The sequence below is a fragment of the Molossus molossus genome, unplaced genomic scaffold, assembly GCF_014108415.1.
Source record: "Molossus molossus isolate mMolMol1 unplaced genomic scaffold, mMolMol1.p scaffold_m16_p_2, whole genome shotgun sequence".
NCBI classification, from domain to species: domain Eukaryota; kingdom Metazoa; phylum Chordata; class Mammalia; order Chiroptera; family Molossidae; genus Molossus; species Molossus molossus.
Window position 1 is genome coordinate 139633209 of NW_023425355.1, and position 15706 is coordinate 139648914.

The 15706-nt window shown below is 37.9% G+C and overlaps 1 protein-coding gene across 6 annotated transcripts in view; it reads left to right on the plus strand.

The window, feature by feature from the left end:
• The window catches only part of FANCB (FA complementation group B), an 82923-nt gene that overhangs the window by 40410 nt on the left and 26807 nt on the right, over positions 1–15706 (plus strand). For 5 of the 6 annotated variants that reach the window (XM_036270779.1, XM_036270777.1, XM_036270778.1 and 2 more), the window contains one exon: positions 13719–13856. In XM_036270779.1, the coding sequence (XP_036126672.1) occupies positions 13719–13856 (138 nt within the window). Of the gene's footprint in view, positions 1–13718; positions 13857–15706 lie in introns of those variants that run through there. The other variant, XM_036270782.1, reaches the window with a different exon arrangement.

Here is a 15706-nt window from a genome sequence, read left to right on the forward strand (position 1 = left end):
GTGAGTAAAAGATAGACTTAGAAAATCTGAGTAGTGAACTGGGGGGAAAGGGGGAGAATGAGTCATTACCATGTTAAAATGTCTTCATTAGAAAAACAAAATGACGTAAAGCAAAAGACAAGATAACTGGAAAAACATTGGTGACATATCTCAAAATAAGGACTAATCTTCACAATACAGAGAAAATGTCTTGAAGATGAAGAGAAAGACTCGAAAGAAAAAGGGGCAAACATCTTTAAAATTTAATGAAAAAGAAAATCCAAATAAATATTTAGCAACATGTGCAACTTCACACAAATATGCAAAATGAAATCAATTACATTGAAAAAACTGGACTTTCGTGTAACAGGAAAATGAAATAGGTTTCCCCAATCCCACTCTCCCACTAGACGAAACTGGATACATTACAAAAATCCCATTTTAAAGGATTCAGAGAGCTGTGGAAACAAGGATTTGATGTACTAAAATTACAAAAAAGGAAAGATTGTTCCAAAGTGACTTGATAATTGCCAGTCCTTTATCTGGGGGCAGGCTGTGGATCAGGCTTGGTTCAGGCAAAGGGTTCTGCTTGGGGACAGAAGTCAGCAGCCTTTTAGCAGCTGCCTAGTGCTATTGTGATAAGTTGAAACATTAACGGGCCTTAAATGCATACAGTTTTCACCTTGGGGTATTTTCATAGTTCTGTGGCTACAGGAGAAATAGGGGATCTAACACAAAAAACTTCTAAAAGATATACTGAAATCTCTCTCAATTGTACAGTGCTACCAGGAAGGAGCTCTGCTTCAAATAATGGCTGGTTTCCCCTTCAAGACATTTGCAAAGTTTTGAAGCTAAATGAAGTGGGAGGCTAAAGAGATAAGATGAAAATTTCTGAGGGTCAGAACTGTCTTTTGTTGGCTTCCAGGCAAAGAAGAGCTGTGCTTCCAGAATCTAGGAACCAGAATACCAGAAGTAGATTGAGTCTCACTAAACTTGCAATAGATCTCTGATCAAGCTCAATTTCTGATTGGTTTGAGTTGATTAGTTACTTACCCTAATTGACTGATGAAATAAAGAGAGTCTCTTTTCCATGGAACCTCTGTATTTTTTCTCTATATACTGTCTGGCACACAATAAAATAAATTTCTAGTTATGCAGAGGCAAGACTATGACTATAATTAAGAAGGAAAATAGATGTGGATCCACAGAAGTTGCTGATACTGAAGTTAGCAGATAAGAACTCCAAAATATGTTCTATAATATATTCAAAATAGAGGAAAAGGACAAAATAGATGAAGAGATGAAAATTTTAAAACCACTGGAATCTAAATCAAATAGAAAGTTTAGAACTGAAAAATGTAATATCTGAAATTAAAAACTCAGTGTATGAGTTTAGCAGCAGAGGGACATAGTAGAATGTAGGATTAGTGAATTGGGATATGGGTCGATTACAAACACTCAAACTGAAGCAGAGAGAGAAAAGGTGGAAAAAAGATTGGAGTAAAAGACATGCAAGAAATACACAAATGGCTTAACATTTATGTAATTGCAATTCTGGAAGAAAAGGAGAATGAGAATGAGACAAAAGCAATATTTGAAGATGTAATAGTTGAGGATTTGTTTAAAAATGATGAAAGATATCAACTCAGAAGTTCAGGAAACTCTAAGCAGGAAAAAAAAGTAGGAAGCCATACTTATGCACATAATGGAAAAACAGCTGATAAACAAAGACAAAACCAATTAGGAAAACTTAAAAGTGGTTAGAGAAGCTACATTACCTCAACAGTCACTATCTTAGCAGAAACAATTGAAACCAGAAAGCAATGGAATTTCATCTTTAAACTGCTTTTAAAAAAATAGCTGAGCCTAAAATTCTATATGTAGCAAAAATATGCTTCAAAACGAAAGGTAAATAATAATAAAGGTAAAGCCCTGGCCGGGTAGCTCAGTTGGTTAGAACTCTGTCCCAATACACCAAGGTTGCGGGTTTGATATCCGATCAAGGCACATACAAGAATCAACCAATGCATGCATAAATAAGTGGAAGAACAAGTTGATATCTCTCTTAAATAAAAAATAAAGGTAAAGACATTTTTAGGCAAAGATTAAGGAAATTCATTGCCAGCAGGCCTGCTCTGAAAGAAATATTAAAGGAATTTATTCAGGCAGGAACAAAATGATACTATATAGAAACATGAAAATGTAGGAGGGAATGAAGAACATGAAAAGATATCTAGTCAGTAAATATACATCAATAAATATTGTACAAAATTTATTTTAAATTATTGGTAGAATTAAAATGAATGCAAATGGATTGACATCACCAAGATGGTGGAGCAGGAGACCCAAGCCTCTGTTCCCTCACAAAGAGTAACAGCCACCCACAAACGAAAACAGCTCTGGGAGAGCTCAGGAATCCACTTAAGGAGCTTCAGCAACACAGCAGACCAAAAAGTGAGAATATCTGCACAAAAAAAGGTAGGGAGAATTGTTTGATTTTGCCAGCATCATCCCAGTGCCTGTTCAGCACTACCCAAGGTCTCCTTGCTGGAAAAGGAAAACAGGGTGAGCAACCATTTTCCCCAGCCTTTCAGGACACCGCACCCAAAAACGGGCATAGCAGAGACATCTAGAGATGGCTAGCAATAAGGAAGAAGACCAGGGACTACCAGTGTTAGCCTGTGATGACAGTGACTCGTTTCCAGGGCTTGCTCTGCAGAGGACTCCAGCAGCCTTTGTCACTGAGGATCCCAATAGGCCTTGTAAATGCTGTAGACCCTTGCAGCTTTTATCGCTGAGTACATTATCACTAACCCCAGCAGACTGCTCCACAAGGGATCTAAGCAGCTTTTGTCACTGAGGGAACCAACGGGCCAGCACAGCCACTGCAGATCCCATCCAGCTCTTACCACTTAGGGCCCCACAGGTTTTTCATTTGCAGACACCAGCTGCCTGATTCCCTCCCCATTCTCCTCTCCTTCTCCCCAGTCATCTTGCTGCAGGACCCTCAGGATCTGTACTGGCCTCCAGACACAGTCTCAGTGGCAGTGTGGGTACATAATGCCAGCTTAGGTTTATGTGGCCATCCCCCCACTACCCTGCACATACCTGCAGCTATCTACTGTAGATGCATGCATGCACACCTAAAATCCAGGCCCAGCACCTGCTTGTATTCTGGATACAGCCCAACTCCTATCACAGAACTCCATTGCCATGCACACACCCACAGCTAACCCCTACAGCCATGTATCTGCATGGCCCTGGTACCTATTATCTAGCACCCGCAACTGAGCATGTGCACACCACCAGCCCTTTTTCCGCACCTCAAGACCTGGTCTGGCTGGTGTGGCTCAGTGCTTGAGCATTGACCCATGCACCAAGAGGTCACCGGTTCGATTCTCGGTCAGGACACATGCCCAGGTTGTGGGCCTGATCCCCAGTGGGGCCAGGAGGCGGCCAATCGATGTTCTCTCTCATTGATGTTTCTATCTCTCCCCCTCCCTTCCTTTCTCTCTAAAATCAATAAAGGAAAAAAAATTAAAAAGAAAATACCTGGAAGTACTGCTAAGGACCCCAACACCCATTGCAGCCATCACAGACACATTGCAGCTCTCACTACAAAGTATCAATCAGTTACCAATGTGGAAAAGAGCTTCCTGAGCCAATGAGACATGCCCCCACCCTCCAGATCTGATGCCCCTACCCTTGGCACCTACACCACTAGACCAAGGGCCACAGCATGCTCTAGCATACCATGACCCATAGGTAAAGGTTTTTGTCTTACTAAAGTCAGTCCATAAATCTGGAAGAGGTGACTGCTTCTTGAAATGTGCAGATGCATAGATTAGGCTACACAGATCATCATGAGTCAGGAACACATGACACCACTAAAGGAACACAATGCATTTCCAGTAACTGACCCCAAAGAAATGGAGATCCATTCTTTTCAAAGGCTCATGAAACATTCTCCATATGTTAGGCCACAAAACAAGTCTTAACAAGTTTAATAAGACTGAAGTAATATCAAGTATTTTTCCAACTACAATGGTAGGAGACAAGAAATAACAGGAGGAAATCTGGAAAATTCACAAATACATGGTGCTTGAATGACACACTCCTGAACAACCAATGGGTCAATGTATAAATCAAAAGAGAAATCAGAAAAGTAACTCGAGAAAAATGAAAATGGAAACAACATTCCAAAATTCATGGGATGCAGTGTAAGTAGTGCTAAGAGGCAAATTTATAGCAATAAATGTCTACATTAAGAAAAAATAAAGATATCAAACAATATTACGCCTTAAGGAACTATAAAGTCAGCATCCAAGATTTGGCAGACAACTTTCAAGAGGTCTGGTCCCATCTGCTTCAATTTTAAGGAAACCTTTACTTTCAGGTCAACAAATGACATGCAAGTTCTGTCAGGGTTTGGTACTTTCTTCAGAGTGCCACTTGAATCCAAGAGTCTATTCCCTGAAGTTTGGTGGCACAAAGGTTGGTTAGTAGTCACAAAGATTGTTTAGTAGTAACTGATAGGAACCTTTCTAGCAAAGTTGAAGAGAATGCTTTTGGAGGTATCTTTTCCAATAGATGAAATCTCCAGGTTGCAAACTTTGTTGCTTAAGATCTTTGTCTCCCTGGGACGTACTGTGAAAAGATTGCTCTGCCAGAACATGGTTAATTTTGATAGAAGCAAAATTAACCTTTACAATAATGAAGCATATCTGCTTTTATCAGCTGTGGATCTATGAATCAAATGAGGCAAGAGTTCACTAGGAGGACAGTGGGAAGCATCTGACTTGTTTTAAACAAGGAGATGATATGATCTGATCTGTGTTTGGGAAGAGTACTCTGGCTACCATTTGGAGAGTGGGTTAGAAGGAGCAATACAAAGCAGGCAGAGTTAGGAAGCTGCTATAATAATCCAGGTTAAAGATGTGGCCAGGACGAAGTAGTGGCAAAGCAAATGAATGGAAGTGAGAAATATTTTGGCACTCAAAAATGGCAGCACATTGTGATTGCTTGTGTAATGGATTGCCTGTGGCAGGTGGTGTTCTTAAACCTGATCTTCATTGTCCTATAAAATCTACTGAACTCCTTTGGTTATATAAATATAAAAGGATAAGGCACATATTATTCAACATGGGAAAAGATATTGGAAGTCCATACCTGCTTCCTAAAATTCAAAGTTAGTGAGACCTGTAAACATAGGCTCGAAAGACATCTTCTGAGAACTAGTGGTAGAGATGGGCAATCAGAGCCAGTAAATACAATGACTGAAAAGGGGGGCTGCTGAATTAGGTCTGAGACTAGGATTTTGGAATTTATGGAGGAGAATTTTCCTTATGGAAAAGGGGCTGGGCAAAGTCTGTGCCTGGTGCTGGAGGCTCCTCTAGCCTTAACCTCCTGGGCTATTGTATTATATGATACGGTACACCTTGCGGCCTGAGATGAGTTCTTGGCTAGTCTTTCTAGATCAGCCAACTGTACAGGACTTGTTTACAGGAGGAGAATTGTGTGAGAATTCTGTCAGCAGTTCTCTAGTTGGTTCTCTACTTCATAGTTGTATGAAGAGCCAAGATCATCCTTCCCACCTCGATCCCAACCCTTGGATAGGGTGGTGCCTGGAGACCATGGTGAATTATTGGAAGATGTGATATAGAGGCAAGAAATGGACTTGCTGCTACCAGAAGTAGAGCCTTGAATATATAATGATTCAAGTTTGTATTGTCCTCAGTGACAGTGGAACAGGTGATACTGGTTCTTATTGGGTGTTAGGAGTGAAGGAGAAGTTAAGGATATTTTTCAGGATTTTGTTTTGGGATCTGAGTCAACAATGACACCATTTCTAGACTTGTGGAATTAGCTTCCTGTCCCTGTTTTACACTAGGCTGGGCTTTTATGTCTCTATCCAGACACAAGACAATAACTAGCATTTACATAGTACTTTACCATTTATCAGGATATTTTGCACAAATTATTATATGTGATGCTTTCCTGAGAAGTCCACTATGCAGTCCACTATTTCTCTTTTTTATGATAAGGGAATTGAAGCTCAGGGAGGTGATGTGAGTTGCTTAAGTAGTACACCTAATAAGAATTCCAGTTCGAGATCTAGTTCTTATAATTGAGTCATTTGCTTGTTCATTTATACATCCATTCTTTATTTCTTACACAAATATTTATTGGGTACTTCCTAGATCAGTTATTGGGCAATTCGCTGGAGATACAGAGATGTGCATGATATTGTTCCTTCTGTGAAGGACTGCACATAAAGCTGTGTTCACATGTAAGAAACATGCCAGAAATCAGGAAGAGAAATTAAGAAAACCATCCCATTTACAATTGCATCATAAATTTAACCAAGGTGATAAAATACTTCTACTTGGAAAATTATAGGACATTAAAGAAATAAATTGAAGATACAAGTAAATGGAGGCCTATGCTGTGCTCATGGATAGAAATAATTAACATTGTTAAAATGTCCATACTACCAAAAGCAATCTATAGATTTAATGCAGTCCTTATCAAAATAGCAATGACCTTTCTTACAGAACTAAAACAAATAATTCCAAAATTTATATTGAACCACTAAAGACCCCAATATCCACAGCAATCTTAAGAAAGAAGAACAAAGTTGGAGGTAGCATGCTACCTGATATCAAACTATGCTACAAGGTCATAGTAATCAAAATATCATGGTCCTGGCATTAAAACAGACACATAGATCAGTAGAACAGAATAGAGAGCCTAGAAATAAACCCATGCCTTCATGGTCAATTAAACTATGATAAAGGAGGTAAGAGTGTACAATGGAGTAAAGACAGTTCATTCAATAAATGGTGTTGGGAAAACTGGAGAGATACATGTAAAAAAAAAAAAAAAAGGAAGAAATCTAGACCACCTTTTTATTTTATTTTATTATTTTTTTTTTTTATGAATTTTTATTTATTTTTTTGTTACAGATATTTTACCTTTTTACCCCATTGGCACCCCCCACCCCACCCCCTCAACCCTGTCCCCGGCTTAGTTGTCCATGTCCATTGGTCATGCATACATGCATATAAGTTCTGTGGTTTATCTCTTCCCACCCCCCCACCCCCCATCCCCTCTTCTGAGGGATGTCAGTCTGTGCCCTACTTCCATGTGTCTGGGTCTACTGTATTCCTCAGACTGTTATGTTCATTATATTCCGTATATAAGTGAGATCATGTGGTATTTGTCTTTTTCTGCTTGGCTTCTTTCACTTAGGATAATACTTTCCAGGTCCCTCCATGTCGTCTCAAAGGATAAGAGATCTTTCTTTCTTACCGCTGCATAGTACTCCATTGTGTATATGTACCACAGCTTTTTGATCCATTCGTCTACTGGTGGACACTTGGGCTGTTTCCAGATCTTAGCTATTGTAAATAGTGCTGCTATGAACATGGGGGTACATATATTCTTCCTGATTGGTGTTTCAGGCTTCTTAGGGTATATTCCCAGCAGTGGGATCACTGGGTCAAATGGAAGTTCAATTTTTAATTTTTTGAGGTAGCACCATATTGTTTTCCATAGCGGCTGCACCAGTCTGCATTCCCACCAGCAGTGTATTAGAGTTCCCTTTTCTCCACACCCTCGCCAACACTTGTTGTTTGATGATTTGTTGATGGCGGCCATTCTGACAGGTGTGAGGTGATACCTCATTGTTGTTTTAATTTGCATCTCTCGGATGATTAGTGATGTTGAGCATTTCTTCATATGTCTCTTGGCCATTTGTATGTCCTGTTTGGAGAGGTGTCTATTCAGCTCCTCTGCCCATTTTTAATTGGGTTCTTTGTCTTCCTTTTGTGGAGTTGTGTGAGCTCTCTGTATATATTGGAAATTAACCCCTTATCTGATACATCATTGGCAATGATGTTCTCCCATACAGTGGGTTGCCTTTCCATTTTGATGATCGTTTCTTTTGCTGTGCAGAAGCTTTTTAGTTTGATGTAGTCCCATGTGTTCATTTTCTCCTTTATTTCTGTTGCCTTAGGTGATGTATCAGTGAAAATTCTGCTCCGTATGATGTCCGAAATTTTGTTGCCTACATTTTCTTCTAGAATTTTTATGGATTCACGGGTCACATTTAAGTCTTTTATCCATTTTGAGTTTATTTTTGTGTATGGTGTAAGTTGATGGTCGAGTTTCATTTTTTTGCATGTAGCTGTCCAATTTTCCCAACACCATTTATTAAAGAGGCTGTCTTTACTCCACTGTATGCTCTTGCCACCTTTGTCAAATATTAATTGAGCGTATTGCCTTGGGTCCATTTCTGGGTTTTCAGTTCTGTTCCACTGGTCTATATGCCTGTTCTTGTGCCAGTACCAGGCTGTTTTGGTTACAGTCGCTTTGTAGTATAACCTGATATCTGGTAATGTGATCCCTCCAACTTTGTTCTTCTTTTTCAAGATTGCTGTGGCTATTCGGGGTCTTTTTTGGTTCCATATGAACTTTTGAAGTATTTGTTCTAGTTCTATGAAATATGTCGTCGGTATTTTGATGGGGATTGCATTGAATCTATAGATTGCTTTGGGTAGTATGGACATTTTAATTATGTTAATTCTTCCAATCCATGAACAGGGTATGTTCTTCCACTTTTTTATATCTTCCTCTATTTCTTTTTTCAATGACCTGTAGTTTTCTGCAAATAGGTCCTTTACTTCTTTGGTTAAGTTTATTCCTAGGTATCGTAATTTTTTTGGAGCGATGGTAAATGGGATTGTTTTTTCAGTTTCTCTTTCTGAGAGTTCATCATTGATGTACAAGAATGCCGTCGATTTCTTGACGTTAATTTTGTATCCTGCTACTTTGCCAAATTCATTTATTAAGTCTAATAGATTTTTGATGGAGTCTTTAGGGTTTTCTATGTACAATATCATGTCATCTGCAAATAATGACAGTTTCACTTCCTCCTTTCCAATTTGGATCCCTTTTATTTTTTCTTCATGTCTGATTGCTGTGGCTAAGACTTCCAGTACAATGTTAAACAAGAGTGGCGAAAGTGGACATCCCTGTCTTGTTCCTGTTCTTAATGGAAATGTTTTTAGTTTCTGTCCATTGAGTATGATGTTGGCTGTAGGTCTTTCATATATGGCCTTTATTATGTCGAGATATGATCCCTCTATTCCTACATTGCTGAGCGTTTTTATCAGAAATGGATGCTGGATTTTGTCGAATGCTTTTTCAGCATCTATTGATATGATCATGTGGTTTTTATTCTTCATTTTGTTTATGTGGTGTATCACGTTTATTGATTTGCGAATATTGTACCAGCCTTGCATCCCTGGAATGAATCCCACTTGGTCATGGTGAATAATTTTTTTGATGTATTTCTGGATCCGATTTGCTAGTATTTTGTTCAGGATTTTGGCATCTATGTTCATCAGGGATATTGGCCTGTAGTTTTCTTTCTTCGTAGTGTCTTTTTCTGGTTTTGGAATTAGAATTATGCTGGCCTCATAGAACGTGTTTGGAAGTCTTCCTTCTTCTTGAATTTTTTGAAATAGTTTGAGGAGAATGGGTGTTAGTTCTTTTTTGAATGTTCGGTAAAACTCCCCCGTGAAACCATCTGGGCCTGGGCTTTTGTTTGCTGGGAGAGTCTTGATTACCTCTTCAATTTCCTTAGTTGTTATTGGTCTGTTCAAGTTTTCTATCTCTTCCGGGAATAGTTTTGGGAGACTGTGTGTTTCTAGAAATTTGTCCATTTCGCTGAGATTGTCGAATTTGTTGCCATATAGTTGTTCATAGTAGTTGTTAACGATCTTTTGTATTTCCGTGGTGTTGGTTGTTACTTCTCCTCTTTCATTTCTGATTTTGTGTATTTGGGTTCTCTCTCTTTGTTTCTTGGTGAGTCTAGCTAAGGGTCCATCAATCTTGTTTATCTTTTCGAAAAACCAGCTCTTTGTTTCATTGATCCTTTGAATTGTTTTTTTGGTCTCTATGTCATTTATTTCTGCTCTGATCTTTACTATTTCCTTCCTTCTACTTGCTCTGGGGTTTTCTTTTTGTTTGCTTTCTAATTCTTTAAGTTGTGAGGTTAGACAGTCAATTAGAAATTTTTCTTGTTTTTTGAGGTAGGCCTGTAGTGCTATGAACTTCCCTCTCAGAACTGCTTTCGCTGCATCCCATAGATTTTGTGTTGTTGTGTGTTCATTTTCATTGGTTTCCAGGAAGTTTTTGATTTCTTCCTTGATCTCCTCGGTGACCCATTCATTGTTTAATAACATGCTATTTAGCCTCCATGTGTTGAAATGTCTTTGCATGTTCTTGTTGCAGTTGATTTCTAGTTTCATGCCATTGTGATCTGAGAAGATGCTTGATATGATTTCAATCTTCTTGAACTTGTAGAGATTTAGTTTGTGTCCTATCATGTGGTCTATCTTTGAGAATGTCCCATGTGCACTTGAGAAGAATGTGTATTCTGTAGTTTGGGGTGTAATTCTCTGTAGATATCTATTAAATCCATTTGGTCTAGTGCTTCATTTAGAGTCTCTGTTTCCTTGCTAATTTTTTGCCTAGAGGATCTATCCAGTGCTGTCAACGGGGTGTTGAAGTCCCCAGCTATGATTGTATTGTTGTCGATTTCTCCTTGGAAGTCCTCCAGAAGATTTTTAATATATTTTGGTGCTCCTATATTGGGTGCATATATGTTTATCAAGGTTATATCTTCCTGTTGGATAGATCCTTTCAATATTATGTAGTGGCCGTCTTTGTCTCTAGTTATGGTCTTCATTTTGAAATCTATTTTATCAGATATGAGAATTGCTACCGCAGCTTTTTTTTGCTTTCCATTTGCTTGGAAAATTTTTTTCCATCCCTTCACTTTCAACCTATGTGAGTCTTTTGTTGAGAGATGGGTCTCTTGTAAACAACATATAGATGAGTCATGCTTTCTTATCCAATCAGCTACTCTGTGTCTCTTTATGGGAGCATTCAGTCCATTTACGTTTAAGGTGATTATTGATATGTACTTATTTATTGCCATTTTTGTTTAGTGTGGTTCTATTTTTGTTCCCATTTCTACTGCTAATTACAGCAGTCCTTTTAACATTTCTTGCAGTGCTGGTTTGGTGCTCATGTATTCCCTTAGCTTTTTTTTGTCTGGGAAGCTCTTTATTTGATCTTCTATTTTGAATGATAGCCTTGCTGGGTAGAGTAGTCTTGGATTCAGATTCTTGTTTTTCATGACTTTGATTACTTCATGCCATTCCCTTCTGGCCTGTAGTGTTTCTTGTGAGAAGTCAGCTGAGAGCCTTATGGGGTTCCCTTTGTAGGTAACCTGTTGCTTATCTCTTGCTGCTTTTAGGATTCTCTCTTTGTCTTTAATTTGTGGCATTTTAATTACTATGTGTCTTGGTGTGGGCCTGTTTGGGTTCTTCTTACTTGGGACTCTCTGTGCTTCTTGAACTTGAATGCCTTCTTCCTTCACCAAATTAGGGAAGTTTTCTCTCACTATTTTTTTGAATATATTCTCTATCCCTTGCTCCTTTTCTTCTTCTTCGGGGACTCCTATGATGCGAATATTATTACGTTTCCAGTTGTCCCATAGTTCTCTTAAGCTGTCTTCCTGTTTTTTAATAGTTTTTTCCTTTTGTTTTTCTGATTGGTTGATTTTTTCTACCCTGTCTTCTAATTCGCTGATCCGTAGACCACCTTTTTACACCATATATAAGAATAAAGTAAAAAAAAAAAAAAATTAAAGACTTAAATGTAAGACTCAAAACCATAAAATTCCTAGAAGAAAACATAGGCAGTAAACTCTATGACTCTGCTCTTAGTGATATTTTCCAGGTATATCTACTCAGGCAAGGGAAACAAAAGAAAAACAAATGTAACCACATCAAACTGAAAACTTTTTACAGCAAAGGAAACTTTCAACAAAACAAAAAGACAGCCTACCATTGGGAGAAAATATTTGCCAATGATACATATAATTTCCAAATTTATAAAGAACTCATACAACTTAATGCCAAAATAACAAACCATCCAATTAAAAAATGGGAGAAAACCTGAATAAACATTTCTCCAAAGAGGACATATGGATGGAAAATAGACATATGAAAAGATGCTCAACATCACTAATCAGAGAAATGAAAATTAAAAACACAATGAGATATCACTTCATGCCTGTTGAAATGGCTATCATCAATAAATCAACAAAGAACAAATGTTGGAGAAAAGGGAACCCTTGTGCACTGTTGGTAGAAATGCAAATTAGTGCAGCCGCTGTGGAAAACAGTATAGAGAGTCCTCATAAAATTTTAAAAAAGAACCACCTTATGACCCACAATTTTACTTCTGGGTATTTATTTGAAGAAATCCAAAACTAACTTTAAAAGATGTATGCACCCCTATTTTAGTGCAGCATTATTTATAATAGCCAAGATATAGAAGCTACCTAAGTGCCTATAAACAGATGGTTGGATAAACCTGTGGGACACATATATAATGGAATATTACTTGGCCTTCAAAAAGAATGAAGTCTTATCATTTACAACAGTATGGATAGACCTAGAGGGTATTATGCTAAGTGAAATAAATCAATCAGAGAAAGACAAATACCATATGCTTTCACTTGTATGTGGAATCTAAAGAACAAAATAAACAAAACAGAAACAGACTCATAGGTACAGAGAACAAACTAATAGTTGCCAGGTGGAAGGGGCAGTTGGAGAGCTGGGTGAAAAATGTGAAGGGATTAAGAAGTACAAATTGGTAGTTACAAAATAGTCACAGGGATGTAAAGTACAACATAGGGAATATAGTCAATGATACTGTAATAATTATGTATGGAGCCAGGTGGGTACTAGACTTATCAGAGAATCACTTTGTAAGTTATATAAATGTCTAACCACTATGCTGTACACCAGAAACTAATATAAAATAATGTTGAATTTCAACTGTAATTGAAAAAGTAAAATAACTTAAAAAATCCCAGCAGATTTCTCCAAGAGTGTAGAGATATTGTAAGGGCACGGAGAACTCCATATGAATGAGCTCCATTTTCCTAGAGGTGGTGTTTCAGCTGGCACATGAATGATGTATAGGAGACATCAGGAGAAGGAGAAAGGAAAACATTCCAGAAAACTTCTTTTTCTTATTGCATCTTCCATGGTTCTCTGATTTCAGAATCTTGAATGTCACTGAGAAAAGTGTAAAGTTAATGAGACTGAGTTCTACATTTTATGAAAAAAAAAAATTGGGAAGAAAAAAGTAAGGCCTGAATTGAGGGAGAACATTGTTTTATGCAAATAGTTACAGTTTATTAATAAATTTCTTCCTTTAAAGGACTTTTTAAAGAGCCAACTATTCAATAAAAGGAATTAGGCTTCTAACATAAGTAATTTTCTCTACTGTGTTTCACAGTTTGAGCCCAGAATACTAAGCATTCCCTCAAATTACAAAGCAGGTTAAATAGAAGTTTCATAACTAACTAACAAATGTAAAATCATAATTGTTCACCAGGGTAGCATAAAAATCTGTCATTAGAGCAGGTGAAAATATGGTGGTATTTTTTTATCTTTAATGAAAAATATTGTTATATTTCTATGGAAAGAAGTATCAAAGTGAAACCTTCCTATCCTAATTCAATTTGAACACTCCTTTTTAAATTACATGGTATAATATGTCATCCTTTCATATTGAACTGAATGTACTCTGAATTTTCTTACATCCTAATTTATATATTTTATACCTTCACACCCATCTCATTGCAGCAGCTAATGGATGGCAGACCAACACCAACTTCCTGCCTCAAAGCCCTGTGCTGCCTCCAGTACCATCACTACTATAAATGGGAAGATTTCTCCATCATTCCAACTCTACTCAGCTCCATCTTTTCTTTTCCCTTTAAGGTATGAATCTCATTACTTTGTTGTTGTTAGTCAAAGTAAGATCTTCCTTGAAGAACATTTTTAGAAATGGCGAGTGAAACTTCAAGGGAATAGAATATAATTTAGACCAATCTATCTCAAAGGCCAGAACCCTGTAACACTGTGCATGACTCCTACTCTATTTTGTTGTAGGACAGAGACTTTGCTGCAGGGAGAGGCTCTCTGGGGTTCAGTTCTTGCTGTAACTCTAGCAGTACACTCTTCCAGGGTGGCTCATGTCGCTTGTATCTAGAATGCGAACACTTAGGTCTTTGTCTCAATAAACGTTTGAGTGAATGAGGCCATCGAGCAAGCACCTCACCTGTCTGGTTCAGTCTCTTTGCACTTTGGAGACATTCCTTTGAAGGCTTCTCTGTCTCTAGAAATGTACTGTCACTGGGATGGCCCATGTCTTCTCACTCTACTTATCTTCCTGGGTGATCTCAGTCACTGAAATAATTGGACCTATCACCTATTTATTGGTAAATCCTAAGTTTAAAATTTATAGCCTCTCTCTCCATTTTCTTCTCCCCTCCCCTCCTTTCCTATTCACTTCTCTCCTCTACTCTTGTGCTCCATAATAATAGACCCTTTACATTCCCAAGAGGAATTCAAGGGTTACTTCAATAATCCTTAAACTCCTGAAAACCACTGTGGAATATAATTTTCCCTGTTAAGTACATGTAGAAGAGAGAATAGAGAAAAAAAAAACAAAAACAAATACAAAACATAAACCTAAACAACATGCAAACAAACACACACAAATCAGGTCTCTATGAGGTCTTTAACAAGGGGCTCTTCTTTGGTGTCCTATATGTTTCGGTGTTGTCAGTTCTTCCATCTAACAAACAGCCTCTCAGGTCATTGACTCTGCCTCATTCCTCCTTCCCTCCTCCTCCAGTTTCAGTCCTTATTTCACATTTTATTTACTACAATAAAACTGTACATTAGTCTCCCTAATTTTTTTGTTTGACTTTTGTTTCCTCTATTTTGTTGTAGAATAGTTTTCCTAGAAATCTGTTTTTGTCTTGATATCTCCTTCTTTCTTGGTGGATAGTATAGAGTGGCTCCACTTCGTGTACGAGTTCATATGCAGTCTCCCTCTGGACACTTGAGTCTGCCATCCAAGGGCCTATGTCACCTGGCAACCCTGCTTCTCAACTCTGAAACCCGCCTCTAGACCTGTACAGCCTAATGCATAGCTACTAGTTACAAGTGTGATTGAACCCTTGAAATTTGTCCAGAAGGCATGAGGAATTTATTTATTTATTTATTTATTTATTTATTTATTTATTTATTTATTTATTTTGGGGGGTAAAGCAAATGCATTTAATTCCATTTACATTATTTCCACAAACTCCTATTTTGAGGGTTTCCTTTTTATTTTTTATTTTTGGCTACATTTATTTATTTTTTAAATTTTTTGTGTTACAGTAGTTTCTCCCTTTTTTCCCCATTGACACCCTCCTTCCCATCCCCCCCACCCTGTCCCCTGCTTTGTCCATGTCCATTGGTTATGCGTACATGCATATAAGTTCTGTGGTTTATCTCTTCCCTCCCTGCACCATCCCCTCTTCTGAGGGTTGTCAGTCTGTACCCCACTTCCATGTTTCTGGGTCTACCCTATTCCTCAGACTGTTAAGTTCATTACATTCCACAAATAAGTGAGATCATGTGATACTTTTCTTTCTCTGCTTAGCTTGTTTGGCTTAGGATAATACCTTGTAGGTCCCTCCATGTCGTCTCAAAGGATAAGAGATCTTTCTTTCTTACAGCTGCACAGTACTCCATTGTGTACATGTACCACAGCTTTTTTATCCATTTGTCTGCTG